The 22,358-nt window shown below is 38.7% G+C and overlaps 1 protein-coding gene across 1 annotated transcript; it reads left to right on the forward strand.

The window, feature by feature from the left end:
* Nucleotides 1-1,388: 1,388 nt before the first annotated feature.
* Nucleotides 1,389-6,577, forward strand: LOC112791999 (endoglucanase 8-like). The gene is made up of 7 exons (XM_025835070.3): nt 1,389-1,860; nt 1,965-2,378; nt 2,769-2,861; nt 2,949-3,110; nt 4,950-5,061; nt 5,544-5,707; nt 5,982-6,577. Exons 1-7 carry the CDS (start codon nt 1,645-1,647, stop codon nt 6,306-6,308), a joined length of 1,488 nt encoding a protein of 495 aa, XP_025690855.1. The 5' UTR covers nt 1,389-1,644; the 3' UTR covers nt 6,309-6,577.
* Nucleotides 6,578-22,358: the final 15,781 nt, after the last annotated feature.

The raw sequence follows: 22,358 nt of genomic DNA on the forward strand, positions 1-22,358 counted from the left end.
ATAATCTTTTGGATTCCAATTTTGTATTTACCTCTTTATTCTATGCTTCTTTTAATTTTTTTTCACAGCAAAAATAGATGACAAACAAAGGAAAAAAAAAAACAAGAAAGTAGAAGTTGATGATAATAACATGTGCCACAAAGTTGAACCATTTATAATTCAAATTGGAGACTGGACAATAAGAAAAGTTAAGATCGCCAACAAATAAACCAATCCCAAAATAACAGACTAAATTAAAGGAGAAAAAAAAAATGAAACACCTCCATTTATTTTTCCCAAACAAATGGATGGAAGAAGCATTTTATTGAAGAGAGTATATGATCTCAACAATCTCAAAAATAAAGAATATGAAAAAAAATGTAAATTGACCAATAGAGAACTGACAAAAGATAAGAAAAGGTAATTGAAAACTTGAGCAAATAGTGCAATTTAAGCTAGGCAGTATGCACTATTGCATTATATATATAAGATTTGATCGATTTGATTTGATTTGATTTGTTTGTTGAAAAAAGAACAAAATAAAGTCTTACAATTCATCTAAAACTAGCAAGTTTGAATAATATGGAGAATTCTGTGAATTAAGTTGGAAGCTTTTTGCCTTGGCAGAGGGGTATCGTGATATATGGTGCGAGAAACTAATTGACTGGAAGTTTATCATCTGCTTCAATCTTGCAAGGTGATTAATTTCATGATTATGTGATGTGGAGTGCCAATATTTGTGGCATATCAAATGGCGGAAATTGGGGCTTCATCCCCTGCTTCCTTAGCATATAGACCTTTGCCTAGAATGACATCATTGTTATTTTTATGAAAACCCACCCATTAATTTTGAATTTTGATGCGTTATATTCCATAAAGGAATCCCTCTATTGCAATTCCAAGAGCTAAACTCTAATTTTATACCAAATTTTCACAACTTGTGTGTATTAGGCACTATATGGCAACTTACACTGTTACAGTTACATATATAGGATATATTACAAGATGAAATTTCGTTTTCTTCCTCAATTGGCAAGAAAATATTTCAATCTTTTTGAGAAAACCAACCTGTGAAAGCACCAATATATCCAAATGAGTGAGCATGAATTTAACAAGCCAGCATAAGCTCACATGCTTCCCTCTTCCCCATACAGATAGGCATAGGATTATACTCCATACAGTCACAGTTCATACAAATCAGACGCATCATAGCCATTCCTCCATTTTCCATCAAAAAGCTGCGGCTACACCACATGCTCCCTACCCCCGGTCCCACAACTCTCCTTTCCTCCTATTCCACGTGTTCCCCACCAATTGGCGGTGCCAGTCACATGCTCCCATCATACTAACTTTGACCCGGTCATAACACCACACCCGAACAAATACCCGTTTCCCATTTCATTTCAGTCTTCGTTCCAATTTCCATGTCTGCATCGGGCTCCGAAAACCCAACCATTAATGTTTATCCACGTGGCAACAATGCATTGGAGAACTCCCTGGAATCCAAAGATGCTTTCTCGTTCTCGTTTATATAACTAACCACCTTGACGGTTTCACCTTCATCACTTCACTCACACACTCCCTCACTTGGCAGTTGGCATTCCTCACAAACTAACACCACCGCACAGGGGCAGAGTGGGCAAAACACCAAAAAGAAAAGAAAAAATGGCGCCAAAGGCCCTCTCCTATGCTCCCGCCTTTCGCATTCTCACCATAATCCTCCTCCTGATCCGCCCAAGCGCGGCCACCGCCCATGACTACCACGACGCTCTCCGCAAGAGCATCCTCTTCTTCGAAGGCCAGCGCTCCGGCAGACTCCCACCCGACCAGCGCCTCCGATGGCGCCACGACTCCGCATTACACGACGGCGCCACCGCCGGAGTAATCACGCTACTCTGTCATAATCTGCCATTATTTTTCACAATGTAGCACTTTAATGACCTGCATTATGTTGTTTTCTGTGTTTTGGTGTTGCTCACTGGCAGTTGGACTTGACTGGAGGGTACTACGACGCCGGGGACAACATCAAGTTCGGGTTTCCGATGGCGTTCACTACAACAATGCTGGCGTGGAGCGTGATAGACTTCGGGAGGAGCATGGGGCCTGAGCTCGGGAACGCATTGAAGGCGGTGAGGTGGGGAACGGACTACCTGCTGAAGGCAACGTCGAAGGTAGGGACCGGTGTGGTGTTCGTGCAGGTGGGAGACCCTCTCTCGGACCATAACTGTTGGGAGAGGCCAGAGGACATGGACACTCTCCGTACCGTTTACAAGGTGGATGGGTCCCACCCTGGCTCTGACGTGGCAGGAGAAACGGCCGCTGCACTTGCCGCTGCCTCCATCGTCTTTAGATCACGTGATCCCGCTTACTCTAGACTTCTCCTCAATCGAGCCGTTACGGTACAGTCGCTTTCATCCCTCACTCTCATTCTACTCTTTCTTCCCTATTCCATTTTTCTTAACTTTTCTTCCTTCCTTCCTTTTACCCTCGCCTTTAACTTGTTCGCAACTGTGGTAAGTTTGAAAAGTGATTCGTAAAAGAACAGACAACCACCCTATACTTTACTGGGAATTGTGTTTTTTGACTTTTTCCTTTTCTCCTGTATTTGTATTTTCTTAAAATAAATATATATGCATAGCAGAGACTAGAGAGTAGAGTAGTGTAGGACTGTAGGTAGTACGCGAGATTAAAAAAAAAAAGTGAAAAATGACATTTAATGGTAATTTGACTAATTTCCGTTAAAATATCGCGAGAAAATAACGGTTGGTTTGGTTGGGGTGAGGATGCAGGTGTTCGGGTTCGCTGACAGGCATCGTGGTGCATACAGTAACAGCCTAAAGAAAGCAGTCTGCCCATTTTACTGTGACGTCAATGGGTACCAGGTGCGTGTGTGAGAGAGTTGAGTGATAATCATGTATGTATCTAATACTAGCCGTCCGATTGGATGAATCTGATTGTTAATTTATCAGGACGAGCTGTTATGGGCAGCAGCGTGGTTGCACAAGGCGTCGCGTAGGCGTCAGTACAGGGAATACATTGTGAGGAACGAGGTGGTATTGAGAGCTGGGGACACCATTAATGAGTTTGGTTGGGATAACAAGCATGCCGGGATTAATGTTCTCATTTCCAAGGTAGCATCCTCATCCTCCATATTTACTATTAGTATTTAGTACTACTACACTCCCCTGTATTTGATTTGCAACTTACAACTACATTTGGACTCCATTCTACTGCTAAGTGCCAACTTACTTTAATTACAGTAATTAATTAATAATGAATTGTTAGTATTCCTTATATAATTGAGCTGCTCCATTTTCCTTGCATATTATATACTATTGTTTGTGGTAATCAAAATTGCTTTTGTCATTTTATGGTTTGTATTTGGTTCTTCTTGTCTTGTGCACCCCGTTGGGCATGTGGGGGTACTCTGCCACTGCTCATTCATTCAATCTAGCTGCACAATATAGGATAAAGTTCTACTCATCACGTGCTACGTCCAAATTGATTTACTTTTTTTTCCCCTTTGTATGGGACTCCCATTCTTGCTGCTCCCTTCTCAATCTGTACACTTATCATATTATTAATCATTGATCATCACAAGCACAACAGGGAATTTAACACCTATAATATTCTTTCTTTACACCACACTAGCTTTACAATTGGTCCTGTTTGTATGTTAAATTTTTATATCTATGATAGATTTAGATCATCTACTTTATTTTATTTTACTTTAAATAAGTTTTTTGAGTTTTATAACATACATGAACTATTACAACGGGCGTTTATTTTAAAACATACAAATAAACAACTTTAATATATAAACGGGCATAATGCTATATATTTAGGGAGTTGTTCATTTCTTGTACAGATCCCATGTTTTCTACGAGACTTAACTGTATTTGTCTCTTTCATTCAATGCCAAACTCATGCCACAAAATGGTTCATCTCGAAACAGTTGATATAATAAATAAAATAGGTTTTGCCAAATTAAATAAGCAAAATACAATGCACCAGTAGGGTTATCACTTTTGCAAGCTCCATTGATTGTTTTAAATAATGTGGAAAAAATGTAACAAAGAGAAAGGAATCTTAAATTTGACTTCATCTTATTGGTGGGTCATATAAGGAATGTAGGTGATAGTAATAAGCTTGTTTGCATATGTATGGTACAACTTTAGATCACAGATAAGGAATGGGAATAATACAGACTGGATTTAAGAAAAGTTTTATCCTTTTATTCATGATTCATGAGTATAATGGAAGGAAAGTCAAGATGGCATTGAGAAAAGGGGTGTGAAACGCTGATGATTGCACATGATATGGTGATTGTATGTGAGTTTAATGTGAGCACTAGCTTTTGTTATTATACAGGCGGGGACATTCCCTAATAATTGGAACTTGAAAGTAAATTATAGTACTGGAAATACCACTAGAATAGATTTGTTTATGGCATTAAAATATCAAGGGGGCAAATTTGTCTTTAAAATGGGTAAAGATTAGACTTGAAGGATATGTAGAGTGTCCTGTCTCTTCATTCAGAACCAAAATTAAGTGGCCAAAATGTAAGCACTCCGTATCGTCAGCATTTGGAACATAAAGTCTTGTCCTTAATTATTTTCATCCTATCAGATCTGGCTAATGGATGGGTCCCGGTACTGCATCATGCATGTGCACCATACTCTCAGCCATATTTTCTGCACAATCACTTTTCTTTCACTTGAATTGATTTTGATCCTGTGACTTTTTGTTTAAGCTCTCATCGCTATCACTTTTCTCCCTGTTCTGCACATTATGCGTTTTTTATTCAGATAAAAAAAAAATTTAAAACGTTATCAATGGTTTTTGTTCTTGATGCTGTTGAAGTAGGTATTGGAGTAGGTTAGATTATGTTCATATACTACCAGTAACTTGCACCTTCAGCGCCACATAACACCATGGAATAATGCATAAATATACATATTTTTTCGTAGGAGGTGTTGATGGGAAGAGCAAACTATTTTGCGTCGTTCAAGCAAAATGCAGATGGATTTATTTGTTCGATATTGCCCGGAATTTCCCACCCTCAAGTTCAGTATTCCCCAGGTATTTCCTCATTTCTTTATTGTCTTTTCTAGAGAAAAGCGATTGCTCGCGTGTTTATTGCATGTAATGTAAACAATGATTACCAGGCATCCAAAGCCATTAATTATCCCTTGCTTTTGTAAGGGCAAACAACAGAAAAGAAAAAGGCTTTGATTGAGCTTCGTATGCAAATCCGTGCATTGGTAATTCTGCACAATTATTTCAGTAAAAAGAGCAGTTGGCCTTTGTTTTTTTTTTTTTATTTTTAGGTGATTACTACAGTACTGGTATATAATTACTTAATTTATTAAAAAATAAAAATTAATATTTAATTTAACAAATATAAAAATAAATAATTTGTAAATATTTAATACTTACTTTTAAAAGACAAGTTAGCAAATTCAATATCCAATTCAAAGAGAAAAAAAAAATTGTCCTATATTTAGTTTACTTTTTCCCCCAAAGCTAACTTATCCTCTCTTTTGATGGTATAATTGAAAAAGGTGGTCTTATTTTCAAGGCTGGAGGAAGCAACATGCAGCATGTAACGTCCCTCTCTTTTCTGCTCCTAGCCTATTCTAACTACCTAAGCCACGCCAATAAGATTGTGCCATGTGGCGAGACCACTGCCACGCCAGCTTTGCTCAAACACCTTGCTAAACGCCAGGTCAGTGGTAACTTCATTCATTTATTCATTCATTTCTGCTACTGTTAATTGGGACCGAACATCAGCTTCATACAAACCGTTGATTGATTAGGGTCCAGTCAGTCCACACCGGGACCAGTTTCTAGTTTCCAACATCAGACAAAATTAACGGCTACAATTTGTCCTTTCTTTAAATTAAGTAAAATAACATCATCACGTGACATGCGTACAGTATAGTAATAAAATTATTATGAGGGTTCTGATGATGACGTACTAATAATGTGATGGTTACTAGGTGGACTACATTCTTGGGGATAACCCAATGGGAATGTCGTACATGGTTGGATACGGTGCTCGCTACCCACAGAGGATACATCACCGGGCCAGCTCGCTCCCATCGGTGGCGGTCCACCCAGCCCACATTGGATGCAAAGCTGGATCTCGATATTTCCTTAGCCCAAATCCCAACCCGAATGTGTTGGTCGGAGCCGTGGTTGGTGGGCCTAACAACAACACAGATGCTTTCCCGGACTCCAGGCCTTTCTATCAGGAGACCGAGCCAACTACATATATCAATGCCCCTCTAGTGGGCCTGCTCGCTTTCTTTTCAGCCCACTCTTGAATCTGTAAAATGTATTATATTTTAGTTTATTGTTGCTAGGTGGTGCGCTTATGGTCACCCTGCTTTGCTTCCTAAGGGTAAAAAAAGAAAAGAAAAATCAAAATGAAACGAAATGGAGAAGAATGCTTGTGTTAGTAATAGTATATCCTGATTGTGGTTGTTTCCTATCCATTAAGTGAAGTGATAGTGCAATCCGTAACTAGTCTAGAAGCTTTTATGTAACCGGGACAAAGTCTAGAAATTTGAAACTCTGCTCTTTTAAGGTTAAATGTTTTCAGTTTTTATTTTTCACTATCAAATGCACACTGAAGTTCATCAATGTTAACGGGAAGCTATATATATTAAATCCTCAACAATTTGAGGGTTTGATTAAATTCGTAGAGTCCCACGAACAAAAAGCATGGTGTGACTTCAGAAGATAATCCCAAAAAGACAGTTTTTGTACGGTGATATCATAAAACACCTTTATGTAAAATCGAATTGCCCCAATATACAACCAAAAGAATGAGGCGTTTTTTTCGGATGTACTACTTGTGTGCTAAGTGCTAACAAATAAATAAGATTTTAATTGAGAATTTTCTTTTTCGGTGAAAATACGGGGACTAAGCCCAGAAAAGATGAATACATTCATTGAGCATTTTGTTTGAACTGAGCACATACTTCACGTCAAAGTGAAACAGATAGTAGGCTTAGATTCAACGTCAACATAAGTTGGGCTCAAAATTGACGATTACTAATTAGGCTTTTCACAAAAAACAAAAAGAACTTCTAAGGCTTCCATGTCCATCACACTCGCCCTTGCTATTCTTTGGGTCAACGTACTCAACATACCCGCCCCACAATGTCATTCCACTATTTTGAGGCCTAGAAAGAAAATCCTCATATTCTTTTTTTCCTTTTCTATTTTCAGAAAAGAAAAACCCTAACATCTTTACTTTTTCTTTATTCTCTACCGTGGCCCAAGAAAGAAAACACCCTATGATTACCAGTCTATAATTTCGTTTCTGTTTTCCCGCGATATTTTAATAAATAAATTAATTATAATAATTACCGAAATAAAAAATTTTAAAAATATTTACCGAAATAAATATTTTTCTCTAAGACGGATGGATTACATTGTAAATGAGATAAGACGGATGGACGTGAAATGTGTATATCTCGTTTACAGTGTATTTTAAAAAAAATTTGAAAATAATAAAAAATATTAATATTATCAATAATCTAAAATTTTAGCATGCAATTAGTACATAAAAATGTTAATAAAACAGAATTGAAACAATTATCTCTCATGTTATTTCCCACTATCCACGTGAGAGAAATTTCAATTCTCTCCCTACTATCCTATCAATCTCTTTTAACAATTGGTAAATGGTTATTTTTATTTTTCAAATTTAAATCAATCTAATTAGATCATAATTTAATTTAAAATATTTTAAAACGGATATGTTTAATCAATTAATACTCAAAAAGAGTACACAAAAAATTTTAGTTTGTCTATATACATAACAAATTTTATATTTCAAATTTTTATGTACTTCCATGCAACAAATAAAATATATTTGTAACTATCCATTACTATCTACACGTGATTTATTTAATGAGCAGTAACTACCCATTGCTAGTTACCCATTATTATTTATACGTGATTGATTTAATGGACAGTAATTAACTAATTATCCATTACTAGTTAATTCCTATCATTTAAAATGGACTAATTTTAATCTCCCCAACCAACTTTTTTATTGACTAATTATATGTAGGGGTGACAACGGGGCGGGTAAGAGCGGATTTTTGTTCTACCCGACCCCGCCCCGCCATACACTAACCTGCATAGAACCCGTCCCGCTTCTACCCGCGGATAGTAAAACGCTAAACCCTAACTCACTCTTGCGGGTACCTGCTCCACTCCTATAATTATTAAAATCCAATAAATAAAATTAAATTTTAAAATTTATATAACCATAATCACATACATAACATAAATTAAAATAAAAATTTAAATATGATACAATATTATTAATCATTTACTAATTATTTTACATATATTATACATATTATATATTAAAATAATATATATTATATATATAGCGGGACGGATAGGGGCGTGTATTACCTAAATCCGACCCCGTCCCGTTAAAAATCCGCCCTGGTGCGAGACGGGTAATTATCCGCTTCGAGTAGATAGAGACAGAGTGAGTACCCGCATGTTTGGATGGTATTATCTTCCCTAATTATATAACAAAAATTTAAATTATTGATAATATTAATTTTTTTATTATTTTTAAAATTAAAAAAATACATACTGTAAACAAAATAAAAAGAAGATATTTATTTTAATAAATATTTTTAAAATTATTTATTTCAATAATTATTATAATTAATTTATTTATTAAAATAAAAAATTTCCCGCACTTTTCCACCGTGGTGACGGCGGACACTGCCTCCCGGCGAAAATATGCCTTCTCAGTATATTTGGGTGAATTCTTTTCTTAACTTTGGATATATATAAAAGAAGGAAGGATAATACGAAATGGCTTGCGTTTTTTATTTACTGTGTTCTAGTATATTCCCCGTCTTTCCTTATATTCTGTTATGATAATGAATTTGAATTCTGGGCTTTTTTCATATAAATAAATAATAAAAATACATTATTTATCAAAATACGCACAAATAGAAATTATTTCAAAAATACGCAGAGCTAATTCAGAGTGGATGACGGCGAAATAGAGATTCACTTCAAATCGTGTCCGACGGCCACGAAATGGAGCTGATATCTTCAGAATGCGTGCAGTTCTCCCATTTTGCTCCTGGCATGCACGAAATGCCCAATCCAACCCTGGCGCCAACGAGTTGGGCAACATCAGGGTAGCGCCAGCGAGTTGGTGGCAAAGGAAATTTGTGTAAGTTGATCTGTGTTATTCTATTTGAAGAAAAAAAAAACTAACATGAGTAGTGTTACGGTGGGTAACCGGAGATTAATACGATGGATGGCGTTTGGCGGCCCAAGTGTGTGAAGGAGGAGAACTCCGGATGGATCTGCAACTCGGGAGGCTCCGTCCGACTTGTGCTCGCGAGTGAATGGGGGGTGGTACCTGCAAAGACACTCCGATGCCTAAGTTAGCAAGAGTGTGAGCAGGTCTAGAGAGTATTGGCCTTAGAGATACCTGAGGGGTGTCAGTGTATTTATAGGGGTGAGCCAATAACCACCGTTGGTGTAGTGCCGTATCTTTAGGGTGTTAACCGTTCCCATTATCTTGGGGAGGTTAAGATATGGCTTTATGAAGCGGTTAGAGAGATTTTAGGGACGGTTACTCATTTGAATGAGTGTTCATCTGCCAGCTAATCTCACATCCGACTTCTTCAGACCAAGTCGTGGTTGGTACCGACTTCTTATGTGAAGGTCGGCACTTAGCTAGGCTCTAATCCTTCAGATTAGGCCTTTTAGTTGGACCTGGGCCTTTGCATTGGGCCAGGGTATTAACAGTGCCCCTACTTGAGCCCAAATTTTCTTCAAAGTTTGGGTTCAAGTATTTAACTCGGGTTCGTAGTCGACTTGTTTGGAGGAAACGCGGGTCTTAGAAACCGACGTGATTTTTGCGACCTTTTGTTTCTGACAGTTACGTCAGTTCAAGCGTCGTGTCCGTTGGGGAAGCATTGAGGGCTTTGGTAACGGTGCAATCTCATTAATGACTGCTCCACTTTTACCATTATGCCCCTTAGCGTGTTTATAAATACTTTCCCTCTCTTTCATTTTTCCGTTTCTGCAATCTTTCAAACTTCTTCTTTCCTTGCTCGTGCTGTATTCTTGTGTTCGAAGATTTCTGTCCTTCATTTCTCGGATAAGGGTTAGTTTTGTTTCTTCCATGTCATGCCTTATGTTTGCATGTTTTGTTTTGTGAGTGGATAGGTTGACCTGTAGATTCTAGCTTCGTATCTCTCCTCTTTAGGGGCCGTGTTTTTTTTATTTTTCTTTTTCTTTTTCCCTTTTGTAGGTTTATGCCACTTTTCTTTATATAAAAAATGGCTTCCAATGACGTTCTTTCTCAGTGGGTTGATGTTACGGTCCTTGGGGAGGAACCGTTGGTCGATGCTGAGTTCATCACTCATCTTCGTACTCATCACAGGCTCTGCACTTCGGAGGAGGACGAGCCAAAATATGAACTGATAATCCCGGGTCCTGAAGACCGGGTCTGTTTTGGGAGAGTTAATGAGGCGGCCCCTCATTTTTTCTTCATGTATGAATGTATGATCACCCGCTTGGGTGTTTTTCTTCCTTTCTCAGATTTCGAGATATCTGTTTTGCACCACTGTAGAGTTGCCCCTACTCAACTTCACCCTAATTCTTGGGGTTTTTTGAAGATCTATCAGTTTATCAGCCATGCTCTGGACTTCCCGACCTCTTTGAGGATTTTCTTTTTTCTTTTTCATATGACTAAGCCCTTTAGTGGGCTAAACAACAAACAGCAATGGGTATCCTTTCGAGCCATACAAGGTCGGAGGATTTTTACCCTTTTCGACGAATCTTTTCATGACTTCAAAAACTTCTTTTTCAAAGTTCAAGCCGTAGAGGGTCACCACCCCTTCTTCCTTGATGAGCACTCTTCCCCTCGCTTCCCTCTTTATTGGCTGGCGGCCTCCCCTTGCGAAAAGTATGGTCTAGATGACCTAGACGAGGTGGAGGCGGCCATTGTGGGGTTTTTCCGAGAAGCGTGGGGGAGGGCCCCATACTTGGATACGAGGAAAATCCTCCAGGGGACGCCGACTTTTGTTCAATCTTGCATAGGTAGTGCATGCATTCCTTATTTCCGAGTTGTTTCTGCCGACTTGTAACTTGGTTGTTTCTTTTGTAGATATGGCAAAGAAGAATGCTCAAGAGTCCTACCAGAGGGTCCAGGAGGCCAAAGCGAAGTCCCGGGCTAGGTCCGGTGGTGCCAAGGCAATCACCTCTCCTCCTCCTCCTCCTCCTCCTCCTAGGACTGTGGGTACTCCCTCTCAACCTATTATTATTTCCTCCTCAAGTTTGTCTCGACCACTCCCTTCTGCCCAACTTCTCTCCGAGCCAGAGAAGAAGAAGCGCAAGACTTCAGAGTCTGGCCCTTCTTGGGATGGTGGGGTTAAGGCGGATGCTCTTGCATTCGTCCGAAAGAATATCTATCCTTTTATAAATATGGATGATGTTTCTGTTCGGAACCACCTCACCGCTCTGGCCGAGGAGAGTTTTAGGGCGGCGGGAGTTTGTGGCAAACTTTTGGACATCTTTGAGAAGACTCCCCTCAGCTCTTTGGGGGCAACCTCAAAGGTTGAGGAGCTGGAGGGGAGGCTTCTTGTTTTTCAAAAACATGAGAGGGAGTTGAAGGAAGAGAGGGATAAGTTGAGGGAGGAGAGAGACAGCCTCCGGGAGAAGGAGAGCCAGCTGCAGGCCCAACTTACCATGGAGGCGAATTTGAGGAAGACAGCCCAGGAGAGTTACCAAAGTCTATTTCGAGATATTGTAGCTGTGAGGAAGGATTTGCTGAACTCTCGGAATGCTTATGCCGAGTTGGAGGACTCTATTGCTGAGGGTGCTGAGGAGTCTTGGAGAATTTTCTTAGAGCAAGTCAGAGTTATCGCTCCCGACTTGGATCTTTCTCCTCTACATCTTGACAAGGTAGTTATTGATGGCGCCATCGTTGATCCGCCTGTCCCCGAGGTTGTTTCCGAGTCAGACTTGAAGACTCGGGGGCAGAGGGTCATTGAGTCTCCTCCTCGTTCCCGAGATGCTCCGAGTTCTTCAGCTGTTCATCCGACTTCCTCTTCGGCTCCCCCTCCTGGTCCTGGTGGCGCTCCTCCTGAGTCTGGCGGTGGTGATTCCTCTACTCCTTTGAAAAGATGACTTTATATATTTTTTATGGCTATATGGGGGCCCGGCCTGTGGGTCCCCCCTTTTTTAAACTTATTTATCTGTTGTTGGTTGTGAGAACAATTTTCTTTGGCCTTTTAAGGCCGTAAACAAAATATTTTTGGCGAGTGCCCTTTTTGAACAAGGGTGCAGGAAAATAAATGCCCTTTTTTGGATAAGGGTTCTAAGTTAGCTTGTGCGTGCATGCTTTTCTGATTTCGATATGTTTGATCTTTTCCGGGAAAACCTTTTTGTTGGCTTGCATTGCTTTCTCGAGCCTTTTTCGTTTAAGGGCTTTTATGCAGCCTTTAAACTTTTTCTAGGTTTTTCAATCTCTTTCTGTTATCCTTTATACTCAACTTTGCTTTAGTGAGTTTTTATGACTTAGGTTATTTTTGTGATGCGTTTTTCATCTACTCGGAGTGTTTCCGAGTTTGTTTACTCGGGTCCTTGTCTTGACTTACGAGTCGGACTGTTCCCGAGTTTGTTACGATTAACTTATACAACCTCTTTACACCGACTTGTGCCTCGTCGTTTCATCCTGACGACCATGTTAGGTCGGTTCATGGGATTTTCACGTTTTGTCGAGCTTAAGTCGGTGCGTTTCGTAGAAAAACTTAGAAAAAATAAAGGAGGATATTATAAGAGATATTGTAAATGAAAAAGATCTTTATTAATTGGGAAGGTACCTTTTTGCTACTAAGGGTCTTGATAGCCTATTTCCCTTAGCCTCTACTGTGATGCCTCGTTAAAAACCCTTCTCCAGAAAAAACCCTTTTTGGGAAAAAATCATGAAGTTGGGAAAAGAGTACATCAGGGAGTAGAGTTTGCTTTCAACTGTAGTACCTTTTCATATTACAAGCATGCCACGACCTTGGTAACTCAGTGCCATTCAGGTCGGTTACTTTATAATAACCTTTCCCTAACACTTCCTTGATTTTGTATGGCCCCTTCCAATTTGCGGCGAGCTTTCCTTCTCCTGATTTGTTGACTCCAATGTCATTTCTGATGAGGACCAAGTCATCCGGGGCAAATGTTCTTCGAATGACTTTCTTGTTGTATCTAGTAGTCATCCTTTGCTTTAATGCTGCTTCTCTTATCTGGGCACCTTCTCGGACTTCGGGGAGCAAGTCGAGCTCCTCTTTGTGCCCCTGTATATTTCCGACCTCGTCATGGAGAATTACCCTTGGGCTTTGCTCATTGATTTCTATTGGAATCATGGCTTCTACGCCGTAGACTAGTCGGAAGGGTGTTTCTCCTGTGGCGGATTGGGGGGTTGTCCTATAAGCCCATAGCACTTGAGGGAGCTCTTCAGCCCAAGCTCCCTTTGCTTCCTGTAATCTCTTCTTTAATCCTGCCAGTATGACTTTATTAGCTGCCTCGGCTTGCCCATTGGCTTGTGGGTGTTCCACCGAGGTGAATTGATGCTTGATTTTCATACTGGCTACCAGATTTCTGAAGGTGGCATCGGTAAATTGGGTTCCATTGTCTGTGGTGATGGAATAAGGAATTCCATACCTTGTGATGATGTTTTTGTAGAGGAACCTGCGACTTCTTTGAGCGGTGATAGTGGCTAATGGTTCTGCTTCTATCCACTTTGTGAAGTAATCTATTCCCACGATCAAGTACCTGACTTGTCCTGGTGCTTGAGGAAAAGGACCTAACAAATCCATTCCCCATTTTGCGAAAGGCCAGGGGGAAGTGATACTGATGAGCTCTTCTGGTGGAGCTACGTGGAAATTTGCATGCATCTGGCATGGTTGGCATTTTTTCACAAAGTCTGTGGCATCTCTCTACAAGGTCGGCCAATAGAATCCTGCTCGGATTACTTTCCTGGCCAACGACCTTGCTCCGAGATGGTTTCCGCAGATCCCACTATGTACTTCCTCCAACACCTCGGTGGTTCTCGAGGTCGGTACGCACTTTAGTAATGGCGTTGATATCCCTCTTCTGTAAAGGACATTTCTCACCAAAGTATAATGTTGTGCTTCCCTTCGGATTTTTTTAGCTTCTTTCTCCTCCTTGGGGAGGATGTCGAATTTCAGGTATTCGACCAAGGGATTCATCCATCCGAGGTTTAAACCGACTACCTCAAGTACCTCTTGCTCATCTTCTGTTTTTGACACCGAGGGCTCTTGGAGGGTTTCTTGAATCAGGCTTCTGTTGTTTCCTCCGGGTTTGGTACTTGCCAACTTGGATAGGGCATCAGCTCTGCTATTTAGATCCCGAGTTATGTGCTTAACCTCGGTTTCCGCAAAGCGCCCAAGGTGCTCCAAGGTTTTCTCCAAGTATTTCTTCATATTGGGGTCCTTTGCCTGATATTCTCCGCTTATCTAGGAGGTCACCACCTGTGAGTCGCTATATATCAATATTTTTGTAGCACCGACTTCTTCTGCCAACTTTAATCCGGCTATCAAGGCTTCATATTCTGCCTGGTTGTTTGAAGCTGGGAATTCAAATTTTAAGGAGACCTCTATCTGGGTTCCTCTTTCATCTACCAATATTATGCCTGCGCCGCTCCCTGTTTTGTTGGAGGATCCATCTACATAGAGTTCCCATGTAGTTGGCTTTTCCTCTTGATCTCCTGCATATTCTGCTACGAAGTCGGCGAGGCATTGGGCTTTGATTGCTGTCCGAGTTTCATATCTCAAATCGAACTCGGAGAGCTCTATTGCCCATTGAACCATTCTTCCCGCAACATCCGTCTTTTGGAGGATTTGCTTCATGGGTTGGTTTGTGCGGACTCTTATTGTGTGAGCCTGAAAGTAAGGTCGTAGCCTTCGTGAGGCTATCACTAAGGAGTAGGCAAACTTTTCTAGTTTGTGGTACCTTAGTTCAGGGCCTTGTAGGACCTTACTAATGAAGTAGACCGGGTGTTGTCCGACCTCGTTTTCTCTGATCAGGGCTGATGAGACAGCCCTGTTTGCTACGGATAGGTATAGGACGAGATCTTTTCCCGGTACTGGTCGGGTCAAGATAGGAGGTTGACTTAGGAATCTTTTGAACTCTTGGAACGCCTCCTCGCACTCCGAGGTCCATTCAAATTGGCATCCCTTCCTTAATAAGGAAAATAGTGGAAGGGATTTTAGTGCCGATCCTGCCAAAAATCTGGAGAGGGCTGCAAGTCGGCCATTGAACTGTTGAACCTCTCTCAAACAAGTCGGGCTTTTCATTTCTAGGATGGCTCTGCATTTGTCGGGATTGGCCTCAATCCCTCTTTGTGTTAGCATGAACCCTAGAAATTTCCCTGCTTCCACCGCGAAGGCGCATTTTGCGGGATTTAGTCTCATCCCATGCAACCTTATAGTGTTGAAGACTTGTGAGAGGTCGGATAAGAGGTCGACTTCTTTCTTGGTTTTTACTAACATGTCGTCGACGTATACTTCCATTAGGCTCCCTAGATGGGGGAAAAACACTTTGTTCATCAGCCTTTGATACGTGGCTCCTGCATTCTTTAGTCCGAATGGCATGACCACGTAGCAATAGTTGGCTTTTGGTGTGATGAATGATGTTTTCTCCTGGTCGGGTTCATGCATCGGGATTTGGTTATATCCCGAGTAGGCGTCCATGAATGATAAGTATTGGTACCCCGAGCTGGAGTCCACCAGGGTATCAATACTCGGTAGGGGATAAGGGTCCTTAGGACATGCCTTATTTAAGTCGGTATAGTCGACGCACATTCTCCATTTGCCATTCTGTTTTTTGACTAGCACTACATTGGCTAGCCATGTTGGGTATTTGACCTCTCTAATAAAGCCGGCTTCCAGGAGCGCCTGTACTTGCTCTTCTACTATTGAGGCTCGTTCCGGGCCGAGCTTGCGTCTTCTTTGCTGTACAGGTCGGGATCCTGGGTAAACCGAGAGCTTGTGGGACATGAGCTCGGGATCAATCCCGGGCATGTCGGAAGCCTTCCATGCGAAGAGGTCGGAATTAGCTCTTAGGAGTTCACCCAACCTTTGTTTTAGGGTTTCCCCTAGGTTGGCTCCTATGTAAGTGTTTTTTCCTTCCTCCTCACCGACTTGTATCTCCTCGGTTTTTCCTCCCGGTTGGGGTCGTAGCTCTTCTCTGGTCCTTGTGCCGCCTAGCTCTATGGTGTGAACTTCTTTGCCCTTTCTTCTCAGATTTAGGCTTTCGTTATAGCACTTCCTTGCCAATTTTTGATCTCCCTTTACCGTTGCTATTCCTCCTGGAGTTAGGAATTTCATGCAAAGGTGGGGAGTGGATACCACTGCTCCAAGGCGATTAAGGGTAGTCCTGCCAATTAAAGCATTGTAGGCTGACCCTTCATCGATGACTATGAAGTCTACGCTCAGAGTTCTTGATTTTTCCCCTCTTCCAAAAGTGGTGTGAAGGGGCAAGAATCCCAGTGGTTTTATCGGCGTATCCCCCAATCCATATAGGGTGTCGGGGTAGGCTCTCAACTCTTTTTCATCTAACCCTAGCTTGTCGAAGGCGGGCTTGAAGAGGATGTCCGCCGAGCTTCCTTGGTCTACTAGGGTTCTGTGGAGATGGGCATTGGCTAGGATCATGGTTATCACCACGGGGTCATCGTGCCCGGGGATTACTCCTTGCCCATCTTCTTTTGTGAATGAGATAGTGGGGAGGTCGGGTGTCTCTTCCCCGACCTGATAGACTCTTTTGAGATGTCTTTTGCGAGAAGATTTGGTGATTCCACCTCCCGCAAATCCTCCTGAGATCATATGGATATGTCTCTCTGGGGTCTGTGGTGGTGGATCTCTTCTATCCATATCATCTCGCTTTCTCTTTCCATGGGCGTCCGACCTTTCCATGAGATATCTATCAAGCCGACCTTCTCTAGCCAGCTTTTCTATCACATTCTTAAGGTCGTAGCAGTCGTTAGTGGAGTGACCATATATTTTATGGTACTCGCAATAATCGCCACGGCTTCCCCCTTTTTTATTTTTAATAGGTCTAGGGGGTGGCAGCCTTTCAGTGTGGCAAATCTCTCTGTATACATCCACTATAGAAGTTTTTAGAGGAGTATAAGAGTGATACTTCCTGGGCCTCTCGAGACCGAGTTCTTCCTTTCTCTTGACTTCCCTTTCCTTCTCCTTAGATGAAGGAGGGGATCCAGGTCGCCAACTCAGGTCCCTTAGTTTTGCATTCTCTTCCATATTGATGTACTTTTCAGCCCTTTCTTGTACATCACTTAGAGAAACGGGGTGTCTTTTAGATATGGACTGTGAGAAGGGACTTTCTCTAAGTCCATTGACTAACCCCATTATGACTGCCTCTGTGGGCAGGTCTTGGATCTCTAAACATGCTTTGTTGAACCTTTCCATATAGGCTCGCAGAGATTCTCCGATCTCCTGTTTTATTCCCAGGAGACTCGGTGCATGTTTTACCTTATCTTTCTGAATTGAGAACCTCATCAAGAATTTCCTTGAGAGGTCCTCAAAGCTGGTGATGGATCTCGGGGGAAGGCTATCGAACCACTTCATCGCTGCTTTCGATAAAGTGGTCGGGAAAGCTTTGCATCTCGTAGCGTCGGAGGCATCAGCCAGATACATCCGACTTTTAAAGTTGCTTAGATGATGCTTTGGATCCGTGGTTCCGTCATAGAGGTCCATATTAGGGCTTTTGAAGTTCCTTGAAAATTTTGCCCTCATTATGTCCTCGCTGAAAGGATCTTCTCCGCCCGGGAGTTGATCTTCTTGTTCATCGCGGGAGTTCTTGAGGGAGGATTCTAGCTGTAAGAGTTTTCTTTCTAACTCTTTCGCCGTTCCATCTCCTCTTTGAGGTACCTTTCCGTTTCCTTCTGTTTCTCCTGCTCTTGCTCCAATTGTTCCAGGCGGCTGTGGACTAATCCCATTAGTTCAATTACGTGGGATGGTCCGCCTTTCTCTGATTCACGCCCTTCTAAGGAATTTACCTTCGGATTCTTCACTCCGGAGGTACCCTCTCTGTGTTGATTGTTGTCTTCCTGGTGTAGGGCCAGGTCTTCATCGTTATTACCCATGCCTAGATTCTCTTGTTCAGAATCTGTTTCCGCATGGCCTTCTTCGTGGGATCTGTCCGCCATCAATGGATGATCTCTCGGGTCCCCGGCAACGGCGCCAATGTTACGGTGGGTAACCGGAGATTAATACGATGGATGGCGTTTGGCGGCCCAAGTGTGTGAAGGAGGAGAACTCCGGATGGATCTGCAACTCGGGAGGCTCCGTCCGACTTGTGCTCGCGAGTGAATGGGGGGTGGTACCTGCAAAGACACTCCGATGCCTAAGTTAGCAAGAGTGTGAGCAGGTCTAGAGAGTATTGGCCTTAGAGATACCTGAGGGGTGTCAGTGTATTTATAGGGGTGAGCCAATAACCACCGTTGGTGTAGTGCCGTATCTTTAGGGTGTTAACCGTTCCCATTATCTTGGGGAGGTTAAGATATGGCTTTATGAAGCGGTTAGAGAGATTTTAGGGACGGTTACTCATTCGAATGAGTGTTCATCTGCCAGCTAATCTCACATCCGACTTCTTCAGACCAAGTCGTGGTTGGTACCGACTTCTTATGTGAAGGTCGGCACTTAGCTAGGCTCTAATCCTTCAGATTAGGCCTTTTAGTTGGACCTGGGCCTTTGCATTGGGCCAGGGTATTAACAAGTAGGGATGGGGCTAACGTTGGAAGAGAACCCAGTATACAGAGCAAATCACATTATTAAATTAGACTGGAGAAAAAAATTAAATGATTCAACCAAAACTAAAAATATAACATGATCAACCAGAAACGTATTTTTAAGTAATTCAAATCAAACTAATTCGAATTATAAATTAACAGTAATTCGAAGTTGATCAATTCGAAATATGCAGTTAAAATTTGTACGTAATTGGAACCTACTTGATTCGAATTATGCATGCAGGTTGATTCAGGGTAATTTGAATTACACTCATTCAAATTATAAGGGATGCAATTCAAATTACACTAAACAAACAAAATTATCTAATATATTGGACTAGTTCAATGTTAATCAGATTTTTTATTTCTATTATAAAATATAAAAAAATTTAATTTAAAAAAATTGTTATTTTTTAGGATTTAATTTTTTTATTGTGTTTTCGTAAAGTTTACACAAAATTCACTTATCACATTGATTGAACTTATTTATTTACGTAAAATTTGTTTATAGATTCAACAAACTTGTTTACGTTTTAATACGATTTCAATTGTATTAGTATATTTTTATTTTTAATCAATTTAATTTTATTTAAATAATTAGATTTTTAAATTATAAAATTTATATTAGTTTGTAATTTAAATTTAAATAGAAACAATTTAAATTAATGATTTATAAAATTGTATATATTCGTATTATTGTGCTCATATGATTAACTATATTTATTCGATTTAGAAAAAATAACAGTATTATTTTAAATAAACAAGCGATATTTTTTTAAAAAAATCTAATAAATATAATTAATTATATGAATACAATAATACGAATACATACAATTTTATAAATCATTAATTTAAATTATATCTATTTAAATTTTAAATTACAAACTAATACAAATTTTAATTTTTTTTAGTGTAATTCGAATTATTCTGAGTCAACCTGCATGCATAATTTAAATCAAGTAGGTTCGAATTACATACGAATTTTGGCTGTATATTTTGAATTAATCAACTTTAAATTATTGTTAATTTGTAATTTAAATTAGTTTGATTTAAATTACATAAAAACACGTTTTTGGTTGATCCATGTTACATTTTTGGCTTTGATTGAATCATATAATTTTTTTTCACACTGGTTTAATAATGTAATTTTCCCGAGTATACAATCACATATATATTTTTTGAAGCCATTACAACAAAAAAAATTTATCAACAACTCCAAAAATTTTAGAGAGAAAGAAGGTAATGACATTGAGAGAAATTTCAGAGAAGAGAATAGAGATAGGATGACTCCTTTGGTAAACGGTGCACCATTGTTTATATAGGCATATCCAACATCCAACTTCGTTGGCGAATCATCTCGCGTGCGGTACCACTGACTTGGATTCATTTCGTGGATGTTCTCTTTGCTATAGCCATTTCGCATGCACCGGGAACTAAGTGCCCCCATTTCGTAGACGCCGAGCATGATATGGTTGCTGCAGGTGTCAGAACCATTTCGTGGCCGCCAAACACGATTTGAAGTGAATCCTGAGTTGGTCGTGCGTATTTTTGGAATAATTTTTGTCAGTGCGTATTTTGATAAATAATGTATTTTTATTATTTATTTATATAAAAAAGCCTTGAATTCTGTGTGCTTAGACTATTTTTAATAAGAAATTTATTTCAATTTTTATTTGTAGCCAATCTATTATAAAAAATAATTTTATTTTTGCGTCATAAACAGTAAATAAAAATTTAAAGCATCTTTTTTCTCTATTAAAAAAAATTATTTTAGTTTCTATTGTAGTTCTACTTAATTAATTAATTAAAATACTTAAAATTAATGTAATTAATTTTTTTAATTATATAAATTAAATTTATAAATTTAAAAATAATTTACGATTAAAAAATATTTATATTAAATAAATTCATATATAACAATAATACACAATATATAATTCTGGATTACACTAAATTGTAAAATTACTTAATACAAAAAATAACATAAATAAGTTTTATAGCTGACGACAAGCATTGTGAAATTACCATATGTGTTTAATCAATTCCTCCTTCAATTGTCTATGCTACAACCTATTTCGAAGTTGGAATTTTTTTGGAAAAATTGATGGTATGGTGCAAAATCTTCTTCTCCCAACTGAGGTTGTGATAAGCCATTTTCGACATCATCATACTCTAAGCCTTGAGCAAAATTTCCTGCATAAGTATCTCTTTTATCCTCAACAATCATCATCATTGAGGTCGATAGCATCTAATCCTCTATCCAATGCCAATCTTGAATACTATCTTGCCTCCAATCTTCAATATCATCATCATTGAAGTCGATAGCATCTAATTCACGAGGGTCGGCACTCGACAGAATCTGAATATTGCGAATTTGGACTAGATTGTATAGGAGTCTGAGAGGATGGGTTAGAAGAGTCACCAACACCAGATGAATTATGTCTTGATGCACTGAATTGAGTTGGAAACGGCAACAAAATTGGAGTAACATTTCCTATAGAGGGGTTAAATATGGATGAAAATGAAAAATGTAGTGTTTGTGAATTTTGATTTTGCGGTTGGAATATTGGAAATTGATTATTATAAGGAGTTTGAAAATTGAAATTAAAAATTTTTTGTAGATTTGGACTTTGAAATGTATTCGGTAGTGTGAAGTTTTGATTTGAAACTTGAGAGTTTGAGGTTTGAGATTGTTAAGTAATTGAATAAAGAGTTGAGTTGGTTTGGATCCATTTTTTCGAACAAAAAATAATATTAGTCGAACTTTGATTTCGTAAACTTGGATGAAGATAAAGAAGAGTAGTAGAAAGTGTGAGAATAGAAGTGTATGTAAGTGATATATATAGAGTAACAAAATATTAATTTATTAATAATAACGGTAAGATAGTAACAGCTAGTTTCTAACGGCTAATTTTACAAGGGTTAATTTTATAACGGCTAATTTAATATAATAATATAAATAATATTCAATATTAATTATGACATAAATAATTAATATAAATCATTAATTAAATAAAAATCTAATTATTTAATATAATTAATTATTATAATTATTAATAAATTAATTACAATTTAATTATTATAATTATTACTAAATTAATTATTATTTAAAATAACCAACCCTGTTAAAAATTATTTTGTTAAAGGTAAAAATTAAATTTATTTTTTGATGTAAGTAAATTTAATTAATTATAATTTAATATAATAATATAAATAATATTTAATATTAATTATAATATAAATAATTAATATAAATCATTAATTAAATAAAAATTTAATTATTTAATCTAATTAATTATTATAATTATTAATAAATTAATTATAATTTAATTATTTGATTAATTATTCGTTAAATAATTAATATAAATTATTAATTAAATAAAAATATTAATATTTAATATAATTAATTATTATAATTATTATTGAATTAATTATTATTTAATTATTTAATATAACTATTTAATTAATTAACATAACTATTTAATTAATTAATATTTTATATAATTATTTAATTTTTACATAACTTGTCAAATGGCAAGTGTTGATT

This window comes from Arachis hypogaea, chromosome 13 (genome assembly GCF_003086295.3).
Source record: "Arachis hypogaea cultivar Tifrunner chromosome 13, arahy.Tifrunner.gnm2.J5K5, whole genome shotgun sequence".
In the NCBI taxonomy this organism is placed as follows: Eukaryota; Viridiplantae; Streptophyta; class Magnoliopsida; order Fabales; family Fabaceae; genus Arachis; species Arachis hypogaea.